Source organism: Cyclopterus lumpus, chromosome 2 (assembly GCF_009769545.1).
Source record: "Cyclopterus lumpus isolate fCycLum1 chromosome 2, fCycLum1.pri, whole genome shotgun sequence".
NCBI classification, from domain to species: Eukaryota; Metazoa; Chordata; class Actinopteri; order Perciformes; family Cyclopteridae; genus Cyclopterus; species Cyclopterus lumpus.
The window spans coordinates 10,127,670-10,144,601 of NC_046967.1; the positions used below are offsets into that span (position 1 = coordinate 10,127,670).

The window sequence follows — 16,932 nt, forward strand, 5'->3', positions numbered from 1 at the left end:
GTAAACTGATATCTGTGAGGAGAAAGGAGACGGACAAAAGGATTAGCGATAAGGAAAAGGCAGAATAAAAAGAAATGATGTAACAGGAGATCATTACATAACAGTTAGTGACTATTGTTGGAACAGGAACATAAGATGTGGTATTCTGTCCCTCAACCCTATACACACCTTTTGAAATGTTAAGGGACCATCATGGTCATTAGGATTCATCCTCTGGGAACCACGAATGTCTGCAGCAAATGGACATCCATACAACAGTTGTTGAGACATTTAATTCTGAAAATAAACGACACTTGGAGATGCCTATTTCCCTGCAGCACACACACGCACACACACACACACACACACACACACACACACACACACACACACACACACCTTGCAACACATTGGACGGGGTTTCAAACTCTCTGGGGCAGGGTGAGAGATGAGGAATGAGACGGGCGAGCCCGAGCAATCATGGAGGAGAAAGAAATATCTATTTCATTTGCAGAGAGAGAGAGAGAGTTGTAGCTGGAGGCAGTATCTCAGGATGTCAAAATCTCTTCCTGTCTTTTTCTGTTCTTCTTTCACACACAAACACATTCTTCAACTAATTTTGTCTTGTTTTGATTGTGTTATTTCCAATCTATTATACACATATTAAAATAATCAAAATTCTCCCTCTGTCCTAAAGGGGGTAACTGGTAGAATCTCCAGTTGGAGACCTTTTCATTTGGACTCCTCATAGCCAGAAAAAAGTGGAACTAACATTAATGAGGTCTCAGTTCCATGTAAGGAGGTTACACCAGTGAGCCACCGTGCACATGACCAGTCAAAGAAATGGACCAAACATGGCCCCTTGAAGGCCGATTAAAGTGGATCTATAATAAGATGACAAGATGAAGCTGGGATGCCCCTCCAAGCCAACAGAGAGAGGGAGATGTCAGTCAACCAATAACCACACAATGCCTACAATACTCATATCCATTACTTAAGTATATACCACAATGGAAATTAATCTGCATTAAAAAATGATATAAGTAAAGATAAATAAGATAACAGAAGTATTATGCACAAAGTGGACATTTAGAAAGGTAAACTAAAGGTGCCATACTACGATTTGTATTTAATAACTGGATTATTATCACAAATGCAATGCATTTGTTAGTTAGTGTTGCATTTTAGTCATCATCATGATCATAATTAGTCTTAATCTGTAAAGCCATTTGTAACTATAGCTTTCAAATAAATGTAAAAGGGCAGTAAAAAGTCACAAGTACTCAAGTAGAAGCACATCAACAGCGTAATTTTGGCAACTGCTTATACTTTAAATATGTTTGCAAAAATGTTTACTATTTTTTGGGCGTAATTTGACACCTTAGGGGGCGGGGCTTCGCTGAATAATCAGCGGAGAGCCGGAGAGGCAGCGCACGCGAGGAGGAGAGAGAGAGAGAGAGAGAGAGAGAGAGAGAGAGAGAGAGAGAGAGAGAGAGAGAGAGAGAGAGAGAGAGACAGAGACAGAGACAGAGAGACAGAGAGAGAGAGAGACAGAGAGACAGAGAGAGAGAGAGAGAGAGAGACAGAGACAGAGAGACAGAGAGAGAGAGAGACAGAGAGACAGAGACAGAGAGAGGCTGAAGCCGAAGCCGCGCGCACACAGCTGGATGGACAGCAACGTCTCCGCAGTCGGAAGGATGTGAATTTTGGAACATTTTTTTGTTTTTTGTTTGTTGAAGTTTCGTCAAGGACTCGCACAGGTGGCGCAACTCACGGGCCCGGACACGAACACCACCGCCTCGTTCGAATGAGTTGAATATCAGAAACCAGTCCAGACAGAGAAAGAGAGAGAGAGAGAAGGAGAGAAAGAGAGAAAGAGAGAGACAGAGAGACAGTCATGATGGAGTCAATCCTAGACAGTTTGACGGCGGATAAACTCTACCCGGTCGGCGGGGCCAACCTGTTGGACCTGGAGGAGCTCAGCGACGGAGACTTCCTCACCAACGTGGTGAGTTCGCCCACCGTCTTTACTTCCATATGAACCACCCGGTGCTGCAAGACAGCTGTCAGGGGGGGGGGGTTCAAGTGCCGCAAATCAAACGCACCTCCGCTGCCTGTTCCGCCCGGAGCCGGACCTCAGGAGGGCGGTGCAGTTATTCAAGATCCTGACTGACATCCGGGGCTCGGAACCCGCTGCGTGCGTGCGTGCGTGCGTGTGTGTGTTTACTGTAATTGTGCAGACCAGTATGTGCAACTGGGAAACACCGACACAGAGTTACTGGTTAACTGGTGTTTGTGTGTGTGTGTGTGCGTGTGCGTGTGCGTGTGTGTGTTCAGCGGGCAGGTGTTGCAGTCCCCAGACCTGACTATTAATATGGTATGTGTGTGTGAGACTGGACATGCCCTGAACAGAATCTGGCTTGTGCACAGCTGGTGTGTGTGTGTGTGTGTGTGTGTGTGTGTGTGTGTGTGTGTGTGTGTGTGTGTGTGTGTGTGTGTGTGTGTGTGTGTGTGTGTGTGTGTGTGTGTGTGTGTGTGTGTGTGTGTGTGTGTGTGTGTGTGTGTGTGTGTGTGTGTGTGTGTGTGTGTGTGTGTGTGTGTGTGTGTGTGTGTGTGTGCGCGAGACATAATTGATTACACAGTAAATTCATTGGCTCTGTTGGTCTTCATCAGCTTTCAATTCGCTCTCCTCTTTGTCTTCATGAAGCCTTTTATTATAAATGAAGTCCCATTCAAAGTGTTTTCTAAGCAAACTTTCAAATGTGAAGATGTCTTCTTTTTGTGTGTGAAACAAGACATGTAAGGATGCCTCCATGCACGGCCTCATGGGGACCCCGGCGTTACATGTCTGCAACCATGCGAAGCACTTCTAGCTACCATGGATACTGTAATTAAATCAAAGCAGCTCAGTGCCGCTGCACAGAATAATCAGTGTTGTGGTCAAACATCTGCACGGCAGTTATGCACAAGCCCCCTTTTTAAAAACCACCTGTTGCCACCGAAGCTCTTCGGTCCAGGACCCCGTGCACTGTGCGAAATGTACAGCAACAATGTCTTCCTCCTCCTCCCACCCTGTTTCCACGGGTCATGCATGTGCGCCCTCCGTGCACGGCGCGCTTGACCCGAGCTTTGCACTTTTAATCTTGTGCAAAACGGACGCTTTAATGATGAATATCACAATGTCAGCATGGAAATACATTGAGTCCGTTCTACCGCTAGCTGGCTCCTTTTTCCACTCTGTATCACGCCCTCTTTTCTTTATTTTTTTAAAGCAGACCTCTATTCTAGTCAGTGAGTCAGCCCAGCAGTCTGCTCGTGGTTTAACCCCCCCCACCCCCTTCTCGTCCCTGGTCTAAATAAAGTAGTCCACTCAGGCTGGGCGGTACCAGGCCGAGGCACTGCAACATGCCATGCGTCCGTAGTATTTAATCTCTCCTTCGTCTACAATGTGCAGTTGTGTTGTATTGGTGCTGATGATGAATCGCAGCTGCAGAGACGAGCGTCGTGCGTTCATCAGAACCAAAACGAATAAAGTTGTGAGGCATGAAATCCAAACAAGGAGCAGAAAAGATGCCGTGGAGCTTCAAAGAGATGAAAGGAAACTGCAGGCGTTGGTTCATCACCACGAATGAGTCCCGCCCACTGCACATTGACATTTCTTCCTTTTGATTATAGCAACAAAAAAAATTGGGGCGGAGGGGGGGGGGGGGGGGGTGAGAGAGTAGAGGCAATCGTTATCAAAGGCCGCACGTTATTTTAATATTTTAAAATCAATTCAGCGTTCAAAAGCTCCACACGCAGGCCAAACGACCTCTCTCACTTCCAGCTCTGTGTGAAGATAAAGAGGAGAAAAGCGAGTTTCAGTGGAATTTCATTGTGCGTAACAATTCCTCTTTGACGTGAACGTCACTTGGCTGCAGCTGATAACTGTGCATCATGTTCACTGAAGCAATTGATCGCAGTATCAAGGATCACGCATGCATGACCTCATCAACCACGTATAGGGACTCCTAACGAGTTGCTGGAGCTCTGGCAGCAGCTCTCCTGACTCCTGCAGGAGGAAGGAGCAGCTCACGATTATTCCCATCTGGTATCTTTGAACCGGGAGGGGTTTCATCGTATGTGACCTTTGGTTAACCGTCTGCCATGCAGAGATACTGGGGATCGCGTCGGAGGGCCAACTGCAAAGCATACAGCAGGCTGATTTATTATATTCATCGTGGAGCTGAAGATTTTTTTAACTGACTGGACGTTTTACAGAAAAACATTGACGTGAGTTGCGATAAAAATAAAAAAACAACTCTGGTTGGGTTCTGTGAAATAGCAATCTCGCCAGGCCAGCAGACCAACATCGATTTACACACACGTACAAAGTGGGGTCTTCTTCTATTTGATTATTTTTAATTTTCTCACCGACAGAACAAAACAATATATTATTCGTGACTTTCTGTCCTCGACTTGCTTTTCTCTACATTTTGTATTCTATTCCCTCTGCTCTCTCCTTTCTATTCTACTCTATTCTACTCTCCATTCAGACCCTGCACTCCAGCTTGGAAGGGACACGCCCATCTCATTTGCATGCCCGTTGCCAATTGGCCGCCGAGCTGCCTGATGGAATGTGAGCAGGCATGCAGCTGTGTGTGTGTGTGTGTGTGTGTGTGTGTGTGTGTGTGTGTGTGTGTGTGTGTGTGTGTGTGTGAGAGAGAGGGACAAAATACTCTTCCACTGAGATGAACTACAGCTGAGTTCACTTGAAATCTCACACACACACACACACACACACACACACACACACACGCGCAGTAACCTCGGCTCGCTCCTCTCTCGGCCGAACACAGCCAAGTCGCTGCAGCCGCACACAACCACATGAAGCCAAAAACAGTAGAGGACATTGCCATTTTCTTATCTGTGGCAGCCAGTGCTGCAGGATAATGACACCATGTTCTCAGGTCTCTCACTATTTCCTTTTACACTGCAAGAAGTATCCGTCTCCACCAGCCATGTCGTCTTTTCAGTGACTTTTCAGGTCTTATTTAAAAGCAGTAACACAAGTCTGCCAATGGATTACACAAGTGTCTTTGCATGCACACTCGGGTTCACCTTCGAACCCCTTCAAGTGCACACTGTAACATTTCAGATGATTACATGTAAGGGCTGCAGTTATGTACATGTTAAAGAATCTAATCTTCACTTTTGAGCGGCTGCAAACAGGAAAAGTTACGACATCTCTGCTTGAGATGATCAAAAATATTTGTCGCCTATTTATCTGTCAAATCGTGATAATGTCCTGAACCATTTAGTTTGATCGTATGTACAGTACGTGTGTTAAATGTCACTGATATTGATTGATAGAACCCATTCGGTTGAGACGGTCGTGTAACAACTGAGTCGACGCATGAGAGGATGTCCGTCCGATTCCTGCAGCCGGGGCGCAGTAAGACGTTTCAGGGTGGAGTCGCACTACCTGCTAAGTACACTTCGGCATGAATAAAACCGACAAAACGAACATATATACATCAGAAACCGAGACGTGCACGTCACCGACTGGACTAAACGGAACCAGAGCCACCGCAGTTGGCCCCCTCGCGACGGTCTGAATTAGAGACGACTCGGCTTTTTTTTTTTTACGGTTTTACTTCCCTTTTTTTTTTTTTATGCGAATGTTCCGAAGGAGTTTACGACGGCTTCCTCTGTAGTTTTCACGCCGTGATGACATCGAATCTCTCGGGCCTCCGCTCTCAGTCCAGTTTATCACTGTGGCAGGGAAAGTAAATACTTCACCTGGACCAGTGAGGCCTCCGAATGAAAGGAAGGGGGGAGGTGGGTGGGGGGGGGGGAGATGTTGAGGCAACACCGTTAATTACAGGACCCGAGGGAGTCGCTCTCTGCTTTTCGTAATTACTCCTCTCGCATCTGTCTTGCCCCCTTCCCCACTTAATGACACGCCGCCTGCTGAAATGAGCGCTCAAAAACGTTCGACTCACGACGCTTTGCCACCCTAATGTGATTATTTTTCCCAGCGCAGAGGGAAGGGGTTGGGGGAGATGGGGGGGGGGGGGGGGGTGTTAGGTAATGAAAGGTCCAGACTCCTGGGCCTCTGGTCACACCGGCTGCAGATGTTCCTCCAGCAGCTTTTCAAACACTGAGCCACTCTGGACTCGCGACGCTTCCTGTCGTTATGACAGCAACAGTGTGTGCGTGTGTGTGTGTGTGTCAACATAACATTTGCCACTGATGAATGTCAGGTGGTGCAGGTGTGAAGCATGTCGGCGCCTGAACGTTGACCTTTTCTCCCATCAAATCCCCGTTGGGAGAAAATAATATGCTATTATCTGCATACAGGATGAGGCTGATGCTCTCAGTCTGCCATAGCAACGAGTTGAAGTTCTGTTTCCCTTCCTTTTTGCTCTTTTTCTTAATACTTTATGCTGTTTTTAATAGTTTGTGGCTCGCGGATTAAGATGCCAACTTGTCATTCCCCCCTTTTGGTCTCTCCGCTGTCAGAATCTCCCCCCAAAATAATATTAAACATCAATCAATCTATCGTTGATGCATTTCTAATTGACATATTTATTTAACTGGGAGGAAGAAGTAGACGTCACCAATGAAACAGTCCGTACACGCCTGATGGGAGGAAGAGATCTTATCGGCCAGAATAGTTGAACAACCCCCCCCCAAAAAAAGAGAAAGCATCTGCCGCGGGGCACACGATCGCCGTGCCAGGTGACGGATAAGAAGAAAAAGATTAGCCTCGAGCAGGGCTGTGCTAGCCGTGCGTGAGAGCGCTACCACTGTCACCAGGTGTGTGAGCAAGTGGATGTCAGTTTCTCCACATGGGAGACGTGTTATTGTTCGTTCTTGAGTGGCCCCGGTTATGAAATAGGCCGTCGTAGTACCCGCGGCTTACCTTGAAAAGTTCGTACGTTCAATCGGGACACACTGCTCCATCGTGACGTTGCACCTTGAACTTTGACCCTTTTTTTTCGGTCCGTGGGGTCCGAATAGCCGGAAAAAGCACGCAGCAGGAGAACAAGGCCTCTCTGTCAGCATTACTGTTTTTTTTTTCAGGACTGCAGAGGGCTGCAAAGTGAGCTCTGTTGAGCCTCGAGGTCGCTTTTCTTTCGTCCCCGAACACAACTAAGATTATGATGGTTCCTCGAGCCGCTGTCAGCGCCGACTACTGTGACAAGGCGGCGACATGCCGCTCGACTCGGCCCGCAGTGGAACACGCAGTCGCCTTTCTCGAGTCCGCTTTAAAGTTTCAAAACATCAGCAGCGCTTGTGTTATTCTGCCCGCCGTCTGTACGTACGTCTGCTCGCTCCACGTGCTTTCACCACAGAGAGGCCTTGACCTCCGAAACGCACACACGCACACACACACACACTAATAATGCATGTGTGAATGTGTGAATGATGCTTCTTGACTTGTTTGAATACTATATAAAACACATTGCAGAAGTTACACGCATCAACAGTGATTCCCATGACTCACGGCTATAAATCTGTTCAGCTTGGCCTGTTTACTCTCTTTCATCCCTCTTCCTCCTCCTCCTCGTCCTCCTCCTCTTCCTCACTCTACTCATTTCAACTGCAGGGATAAACACTGAGAGCATTGAAGCTTGTGTCATGAAGCCAAATCAATGGATGTATAGCTTTTAAAGCCATTTAACCATTGTTGATGTTACAATATATTTAAGTCAGCTCCCTATTTATTATCCGTCGCTACTGGACTGATCTGTTCCACCGTGACACTTTTTTGGAAGTTTTCTTTTAGGGAAGAGTTTAAGTTTAATTTACGGGAAAACGACGTGTAAATCTATTTTTGTATTTGTCGTTCATTAAAATGAAGTTATTGCTGCCGCTGTGTCCATCTGTGAAGCTTTCAAGCAGAGTATACTTGTGTATTCAATTGGTTCCAACCCAGTGTGTGTGTGTGTGTGTGTGTGTGTGTGCTTCATGCATGTTTGCTCAAGACCAGGGTGACTCATATTGTGTGTGTGTGTGTGTTTGTATGTGTGTTAAAACCAGTGAAATCAGAGCACCATGCTGTCCCAGGCTCCCAGAACATCATCTCTCAGCTCAGTGACTCATCTCATCCAGACTGAGGATGAATCTATCAGTGCGGTTTCCATTGACTGACTCGTCACGCCGTCAACGATGTTGTCTGGTCGTCTGGTGACAGATAGTCCGTCGAAAGAGAGAGTCATATTTCCTTGTTCCAGTCTTTCATTGTTTCATATCAGTGTCACCTGAATGTTTTAGGACTTTACAGACGGGGATCTGAAGAATGAGTTTCTCAAAAACATCAGCTTCTCATTACAGAACAGACCCAGTCCGTCAGCTACGTGACAATGTATTTGATGAGATAATAATGAGATCATTTAAATAGATTATTCAGTCATCTCTCCCACAAAGGTGAAACCCAATCCCTACATTTAAATTCACTGTCCCTTGGACAACCCGCAATCGCACTGACGAAAAATGCCGTTTCTGTCTCCGTGTTTCTCTTCACGTCTCCCAGCCTTTCTCAGGTGACCAGATGGACGACTTCAGCAGTGAATTATTCAGCAGTTTTTTTGACGACCATCTATTAGAGAGGCCCCTTCTGGCAGAAAGACCTTCACCTCTACACATGGACATCGAGGACAGCAGCCCAGGTCAGCCCCTCTTTTATTAAAGTCATTCGAAGGATTCACACGCCTACTTTCCTCACAGCTCCTCGTGGTATTTATGAAATGAAAGAACACACTGTAATACAATTGTACCCCCTCCAAAAAAAGTCCAATACATTTGCATCTGGGGTTGGATCCCAGTGGTCGCTCTTTCCCATAACATTTATCCAAAGTACCCAATTATTGCAATTATTAATGCAACTTTAAAAATATCACAGCAGGTAAATTGTAGTTGTTGGAACCACTTCCAATCCCAAACCACTAATGTTTCTCTCTAATAGTCACATTTGGATGACATCGATCCCCCTGCTAACCTCCAACAGAGGAAAAAAGAAAGAAAATAAAAACCCCAAATCTCATTATTTGGTTGGATTCAAAAAAAGCTAAAACTGTGGCTCACTCGTCCAGATAGAGGATGAATTCCATCATCCGAGAGCCAGTTTCTGTGACTTCCCAAACTCTTGTTTCTTAACCAGACGGAAACACGCGGGACATCTGCCCTTCACCGAGCCGGGGAGGGGTCAGTGAAGGCACCATGTTGTGCTACTACGAGACACTCGAGTTGTGCGAATAGGCCTCGATAGTTGTTGAACTGGGCTCTTTCAGTCCGACCAATCAGCTCGCAGCACGACAAAAAAACAGTGTCTTGATTTTTTTTTAAAAACATAATAAATATTAAGTTTTCTATGATGTGTGAGTAAAGCCGTAAAGGGAACATTTCCGTATTGAACAGCTTGACGAGGACATGCAATGTTAAGTTTTCCGTGTCTGAAAAAGGGCTTTTTGAACCTCACAGATATTCAAGCAGAGCACAGCTACTCTTTCAGCGAAGACTCCGCCCCCCAGAGCCCAGCCTTGTCAATCAAAATGGACCACGAGTCTGGTAGGTCGTCCTATTCCTTAAAGCGATCTTATCTAGTCAAAACTATTTAAAGTGACACACAGACAACCTAAATCACTGCTGCAGATGTTTAGTCTGGTTTCCTTATCGTCTCGGCTCAGTGCCTGTGTGATGTCATGCAGTCAACACTCTGATTGGCTGAAACCACTGTCTGTCATATCATATGTGTGATGATTGGTTTAATCCATCTCTATTATCTTTAATGCAAGAGCTGCCTGTAGCAACGTGTGTCGACTGCAGCACGATATGAGAATACGGCATGTTTCTGTCTTTCTGTCAGACTCGTCTTCCTCATTATCTCCACCTGTCTGTGTCCGTACCTGTCTATCTCACTGTCTGCATGCTGTCTGCTCTCCATTTGTCCCGGGGATCCTGCTGTCTGAGCGGCAGGATCCCAGTCTGAGCAGCTTTCCTCCAGCTAAGCCCTGCCCACCTAACACACACACACACACACACACACACACACACACACACACACACACACACACGTGGACTTACACAACGTTATGTTAAGCATATGGTTTTGAGTCTGCAGCGTTAGCCAAGGCCAGCGGAAACTCTCTCTCTTTTGTCAGGTTATCTCTCTCTCTCTCTCTCTCTCTCTTTCTATCTCTCCCCCTTCTTGTCTATACTATATCTCACTCACTGGCTTACTTCTGGTTTCTACCTCCCTCCTTCTCTTATTCCCTTAATCCAATTAAATCTGCTTTATTGGTACGGATATCCGATTACCTGGATTTCCAAAATACCCCCGAAAAAAACGATATTTCTCATCTAAAAACAGTTCCTATGTTTCCACTTAGATGCTGTGAGCTAGAATATTAATATCGCTCATAAATAAAACAGGACGTTAAACAAAAAACCATCAGCATAATACATGACCTCATAAAACAAAACATTTAGACAGCTTTGATTTCAAGGTAGTTTATACATATATATTTATACATGTTCTCGTTCATTGCTTCCATGTGTTGCTGCATAACAGTTGTCTCAAGTTCACATATGGAGGACACACACACACACACACACACACACACACACACACACACACACACACACACATACCTTATGTATTTAAATCTATTCCAGCCTATTTGATATTGAACTTAATCCAACATTTGTTTCAAAACCTGCATCTGGCTAAAATCCTTTTGGGATAATAATGAATAAAATAATCGGGTTTATTAGGGTGGCCGGGCTCAGCCTTAGAGATAGGGTAAGGAGCTCGGACATCAGGGGGGAGCTTGGAGTCGAGTCGCTGCTCCTTCGTGTCGAAAGGAGTCAGCTGAGGTGGTTCGGGCATCTAGTCAGGATGCCTCCTGGACGCCTCCCATTAGAGGTTTTCCGGGCACGTCCAACTGGTAGGAGGCCCCGGGGAAGACCGAGGACACGCTGGAGGGATTATATCTCCCGGCTGGCCTTGGAACGCCTCGGGATCCCGCAGAATGAGCTGGAAAGTGCTGCGGGTGAGAGGGAGGCCTGGGTCGGCCTGCTGAACCTGCTGCCACCGCGACCCGACCCCGGATAAGCGGGTGATAATGGATGGATGGATGGATGGATGGGGTTTATTCTCATTTATTCTTTCCTTATTTGTGTCCAGAGGGGTTGATCCAGTCATTTCCCAGCATGCACTCAGAGCAACACTGTAGCAGCGGCCGCCTGTTTGTTTTGATGCGTCAGGTTACCTGCGGATGTCAGACGTTGTTGACCTTTCCGAGAGCTAGTGTGGTCTGAATGGAGAAATCTGTGGAGTTTGTTCTCCTGGACAAAAAAAAACATTGTCACTCTGGGGCGTTTTTATTTTATTTTTAATATTAGGCGCCATTGATTTTCCCCTCGTCTCCGCTCAGCTGCGACACTAGTAACGTTGACTGTATATTAGTGGATGGAGTCGCCGTCGCCGTCTCGGTTTGTGGCCGCCATCTTGGTTTATGGCCGTCGCCATCTTGATCTTGCTGCAACCAGAAGCATCGCAAGAGGGCGGAGCTACAATCGAACTCCGAACAAGACCATTTTTAGGCGACCGACGTATTCCATTTAACTTGCAGCACTTTTTCACCGACGTGTAATAAATCGAGTCGCATTGGCTTCACTTTTCACAGGAACCATCCTTAAAATGTGTCGTTGGACCATTTTTGTAACTTTCCCGTGCCTCTTTTTTTCCGTCTCACTCTCCGTCTTTCCATCTTTCCCTCTCAACCTGTGGTCTCGGTTCTCGTTGCTCTCATTCAATAAAGGAGAAGCTGCACGTTTTCTTTTTTTTTTTTTTTTTTACTGCAGCTCCCACTGCGTTGCTCCAACTATTGTTTCAATAATCTTGCTGTCCCACTGTGATCAAACGCAGCCGCCATCCTGCGTTAACCCCCCGTGAATGCCAGGAGCCGTTGGTCATTAGCCATTTCTCTATGATAGGATTTCTTACCTGGTTTACTAGCCTCATAGGCAGACTGTCTTTTATGAGCAGCATCCAAAGAGATCCCATAAAGTAGGAAGAGGAGAGGATCAGGTTTTACTTTCTTACTTTACCCCACAGCATCTTTTCCCTTTACTCAACATGGGGAAAACTAAAAGATTACACTTTTAGGGATTGATGAATTGTTACCTTCACGTCGAGCTCAAATATACATTTCTTTATTTTAATTGTTGGGTATTTGGCACGTTTCTCACTTCACTGCATTACATAGAAAGCATCATTCTTCCTCTCGTATTGGGTTATGCTTTAATCAAGTCAACCTGCAAACCACAGCTACAGTCCATACAATCGACATGGAAATGATTATTTACTGTGTACGCCATCATCGTGTTTATGAAGTGTTACTATGGTAACGTGAAGGAACAATTAAGAGAAAGGCAGGAAAAGGAAACAGTTCACGATCACGAACAACTGCAAAAGAACGCAGGAGATAATCAGAAATGTATTCTTTTTAATCCCCGCGTACACAAATGCACAAGCTTCCCATTGGCCAGCGGCTTCTGGCATTCATTAAAAGATGGTCGCCGAGGGCTTAACGAGGGCAGCGGGCTTAACGAGGCCCAGACGAGCAGCAGCACCGGCCTCATTAGGAGACGCCTCCGAGGGTCCCCGGGAACACACGTACACGATGGGTGCACCCCCCCAAAACCTCAACGTGCAATTTATTTAAATATGTAATATGTAAGGATTTTCCTGACAGATCTGAGAATCACCACGATCAATGAATTATGATATCCTGACGACTGGTAGCTCCGGTAGGTTGCCATGACAATGTTTGGCGATAACAGTGATGTGTGTCGGCTACGAGCTTGTTAAAATCAAATCATAAAGTTATGGGCTGCAGCTTTGTTTTCCACACGGTGACACGTGTCACTGAAGCAAAATTGAACACGCTATGCACTGGTTTCCATCACTGTTTTTTTTTAAAATTCAATTATCAAGTAAAAAATTCTAAACTTTCCCAAGTTGCAGCTTCTCAAATGTGAAGGTTTGCTGCTTGTCTCCGTGTTTTTTAGGTTTGTCAGCTGACTATATTTTTGAGTTGTGCTGATCGAATGAAACAAGACATTTTGGAGACGTTGCATATCAAACAAATCACCATACGCTCCAGGATCCAGGAACTGATCCAGGAACTGAGCCGAAAACAAACGGCACCAATAGTAACTTCTCATTGGCTAATGAGAAGATTGCAATGACGCTCATGAACTGTCTGCAGTGATGACCGACACACACACACACACACACACACACACACACACACACACACACACACACACACACACACACACACACACACACACACACACACACACACCTCCCTCTGCTTCCACACAGCACACTCAGCTTGTAAACTTCATAGCATTTTACCAGCAGACATGTTGCTAGGAAACCAGGAGGTGATTAAAATGACGTTCACTCCCAGGACACACACACACACACACACACAGCAGCACTTTTCTTGTTAAACTGCTACTGCTCTCTTTCCATACACCATGGGAGCTTTTTGGTTGTGTGTGTGTGTGTGTGTGTGTGTGTGTCAAACATCAAAGTGTCTACTCTGTCCTGGTGCTGGTGTCTTATTCTAAAAACTTAAAAATGCTGACTCACACTCCTCCCTCTCTTCCTACAACCACCTTTTTGTTACTAATCACCTCTAAAAATTGACGATTTCTTTTCATTTTTAAGTTAAATGTTGAATGAGAAAAGTTTCACAATTTTTTGGTGGACCTTTTCCTAATGAGGTTAATTTGCAGCATAAGCAGCTCACCTTTTGAATCCTTAATTGAAAGCACACATACAACATTCACATTTGGTAGACCCATCGTCATTATAGGCTCTTTTTGTGTGGACAGAAATGCCCAGAATTTAATTTTGTTAAAGACCTTGACCTCTTGTTCATGTGGTGTTAAAAGTTAAAGAGCTTTAGGTTTTTGAGTGATTCTGATAACCTGTGAAGATGTTTACCAAACTCCCAGTGAGCTTCGTGCTGGATGAGCCAACCAGAACACCAAATATATGTTTGGGACCAGTTTTCCTGCAGCCCTGCAGTGGCATTTATGTCCTTAAAATATGTCCTGCAGCTCACGTAGACTAAACAATGCCCTACCTGTGAGATGCTCTTAAAAATGGTCCTCATTGTGTTTTGGGGAAACTCCTTTTAAAATGGCCCTCTGTCCTCATCGCCGGGTCACTCGATGACGCGAGTTGTTGGTTCAGCCCATCTTTTATTTCAGGGTAGAAAACTCACTCACCGGAGACAAATTATGCCCCACGGTTGCCAGAGCGACGACGTCCAGCAGCCTTTAATAACCAGTTGTGTCAGGAAGTGTTCACATGTTTTGGGGAAGCTCTTTGAAAGCGTGATTTATAAGCTACCCGTTACTTCCCATCGGGAGACCTCCCTGAAGGCCCTCGAGGTTGCTCTGAAAATGTGGGTTCATTCTGCTTTGTGCGGCTTTCTTGGCTGTTTGATTAGTTGATGGTGTTGATGGTGGTTTTTTTTCCCCTCAGAATTTGAATGGAGCTTCAGTCAGGACCTTTCGGCCATCTTGGTGAAACAGGAGGAGCCTGATGTGGGTCAAAGGTTAGATCCTCAGCCTCTCGAAGGCCCGCCGCTCATATTAAGCCCCGCCCCCCCACACAGAGGGTCGCCATGGAAACGCACGGTTAGCATCCACCCGGCAAAGAGACGCTACAAGTGATGCTGCTGTTGTTGTTGTTGTTGTTGTTGTTGTTGTTGACCGGTTAGTTCAAAAAGCAGCGTTCTTTAGCAGTTTTGTTGTTGTGTTTCTACAGGAGCCGAACCAAGACAGCGTGAAGTCAGTCGCCATCAAAGATGAACCCAGAGAGATTGGACAGTACCTCAGCCTGCCCAGCGGTACGCAGACACACACACACACACACACACACACACACACACACACACACACACACACACACACACACACACACACACACACACACACACACACGCGCACACAATCCCCACAAAGCTTGATTTTATAGAGGAAACAAAATCAACCAACCAGCTCCTTTTCCACCAAACATAATAAAAGTTGTTACGGATTAAATCAAATATCACATATTACATTTGGACCTATTAATGGACCTTTATTTTCTGCATGAGCACCACCAGACGTGCGCAGCGCGTTGTCTCAGTGGTCAAGGAAAAGGGAGTTTATAGAAGCGCCCGCTCAACTCCCTCCTCTCCTTTCAGAAGACGCTCTCCAGCTGCCGCCCACCCCTCCCAGCAGTAACCACGGCGACAGCGACGGCTCCCTCCCTCCGTCCTCGCCACACCTCCCTCTGCCACCGTCTTCCCCTCAACCACAACAGAGGCCAGGAGGTCGCGCCTCCTCCTCTTCCTCCTCCTCCTCCTCCTCCTCCTCCACAGCCATCTCTTCCTCACCTCTGCTCACTGCGCCACACGTGAGTAAAAGAGCACAACTCCACATCTTTAAGCTCTTTCATTTCATTATTTTATTATTATATATCGTTGAATGAACAAAGGTTAAATAATGCCGAGTGGGTCGTGTTTTCGGTGTGTGAACCAGCTGTTACCACGAGGTTAAATCAGTCAAAATGAGACCAATTTAATTAAATCCAATTCTTAGTCTGTCTCTGTCTGTCTGGCAGCAGATGCTCTCACATGAATCACATTCGTTTGAAGGCCAAAACGTAAATGCCTTACGACCAACTGTTCAATGTCAGCAAAAAACGCCGCGCGACACATGTGCATTGTTGTGAAATCACAGCACAGCGTTCGGCATCGTCCACAGGGGGACAGCCGGTTGCCCGCAGGCCTTTTTCTATAAAAAAAAAAAAAAAAAAAGAAATTGTGGATAACGGTTGTAAATATATTGATGAAGCGCCTTGTTTCGCCGTGCAGAAGCTGCAGGGTTCAGGGCCCCTCTTGCTGACGGAAGAAGAGAAGAGGACCCTGGTTGCCGAGGGATACCCGGTACCGAACAAACTTCCTCTCACTAAGAGCGAAGAAAAGGCGCTGAAGAGGGTCCGACGGAAGATTAAGAACAAGGTAAAGAGCTCAGCGGCTCCCAGAATCGGTGCCTCTGAACGACTTCTATAGAGATCAAAACAGAAACATAATTGATGAACAAACAAAGCATTTATTGAGCGCGTCTGAAGGAAGGTTTTGTAGAATACACAGACTTCGCAGTCTCGCTGATATTTCTTTCTGGTTTTTCTTTTTTTTTTTTTTTTTCTTCTCCCCAGATCTCAGCTCAGGAGAGTCGGAGGAAGAAGAAAGAGTACGTGGAATGCCTGGAGAAAAAGTAAGCGTTGGAAAACGCCTTTTTTCCCCCCGTGTTTCCATTCCTTTTCCCCTCCTTTTCGGTTCACCTTTATATCTGGCTGACATTTTGAGATTTCTCCCTTTCCCCCCCCCCCCCTCAAATGGTTTGAAATAAACTCTACTAAAGTACATCAGTGGCCACAACTCTTTACAATAGTTTGATAATAATAATTCTTTGAGCCGATTCTACAACCTCTGATTTCAGGCTGCTGTTATTGGCGTAGTGACAACATATTGAAGGATACAGATGTTTCTTACAGTCAATAAATTATGTGAAAAGACCAAATGTAGATTTCCTTTCAAGATCAGCTGTGTGTCGTACGCATCATTTATCTTCAATCTTATATAAATGAGTGCAATTTGTCATTGAATCCGCATTAATTACTACTTGTTTCAACTTGGTGGTTTGCATAGATATGTCTGTGTGAGGAATGAATGTGTTTTTTTTCTTCCACTTCTCCGAGCTGTCTGACAATGTATTCAGGAGTGTTGTCTTTGGTCTAGAAAGCAGCCGTGTTGGCCAGTGAGGTTTCTCACCGTGTGTGCTTTTTACGTGGAGATTGAGGTATCAAACTCACGGCTCCTTGTGGGGTCA

The 16,932-nt window shown here is 45.7% G+C and overlaps 1 protein-coding gene across 3 annotated transcripts in view; it reads left to right on the forward strand.

The window, feature by feature from the left end:
• Positions 1–1,421: 1,421 nt before the first annotated feature.
• Positions 1,422–16,932, forward strand: part of creb3l1 (cAMP responsive element binding protein 3-like 1) — a 20,688-nt gene continuing 5,177 nt past the window's right edge. Inside the window, exons 1-9 of one of the 3 annotated variants that reach the window (XM_034552881.1) lie at positions 1,885–1,987; positions 4,515–4,597; positions 8,501–8,636; positions 9,448–9,534; positions 14,537–14,691; positions 14,822–14,903; positions 15,243–15,454; positions 15,915–16,061; positions 16,259–16,317. In XM_034552881.1, the coding sequence (XP_034408772.1) occupies positions 8,519–8,636; positions 9,448–9,534; positions 14,537–14,691; positions 14,822–14,903; positions 15,243–15,454; positions 15,915–16,061; positions 16,259–16,317 (860 nt within the window). In that variant the 5' untranslated portion in view covers positions 1,885–1,987; positions 4,515–4,597; positions 8,501–8,518. Of the gene's footprint in view, positions 1,988–4,514; positions 4,598–8,500; positions 8,637–9,447; positions 9,535–14,536; positions 14,692–14,821; positions 14,904–15,242; positions 15,455–15,914; positions 16,062–16,258; positions 16,318–16,932 lie in introns of all 3 variants that reach the window. The other 2 variants (XM_034552879.1, XM_034552880.1) reach the window with 2 other exon arrangements.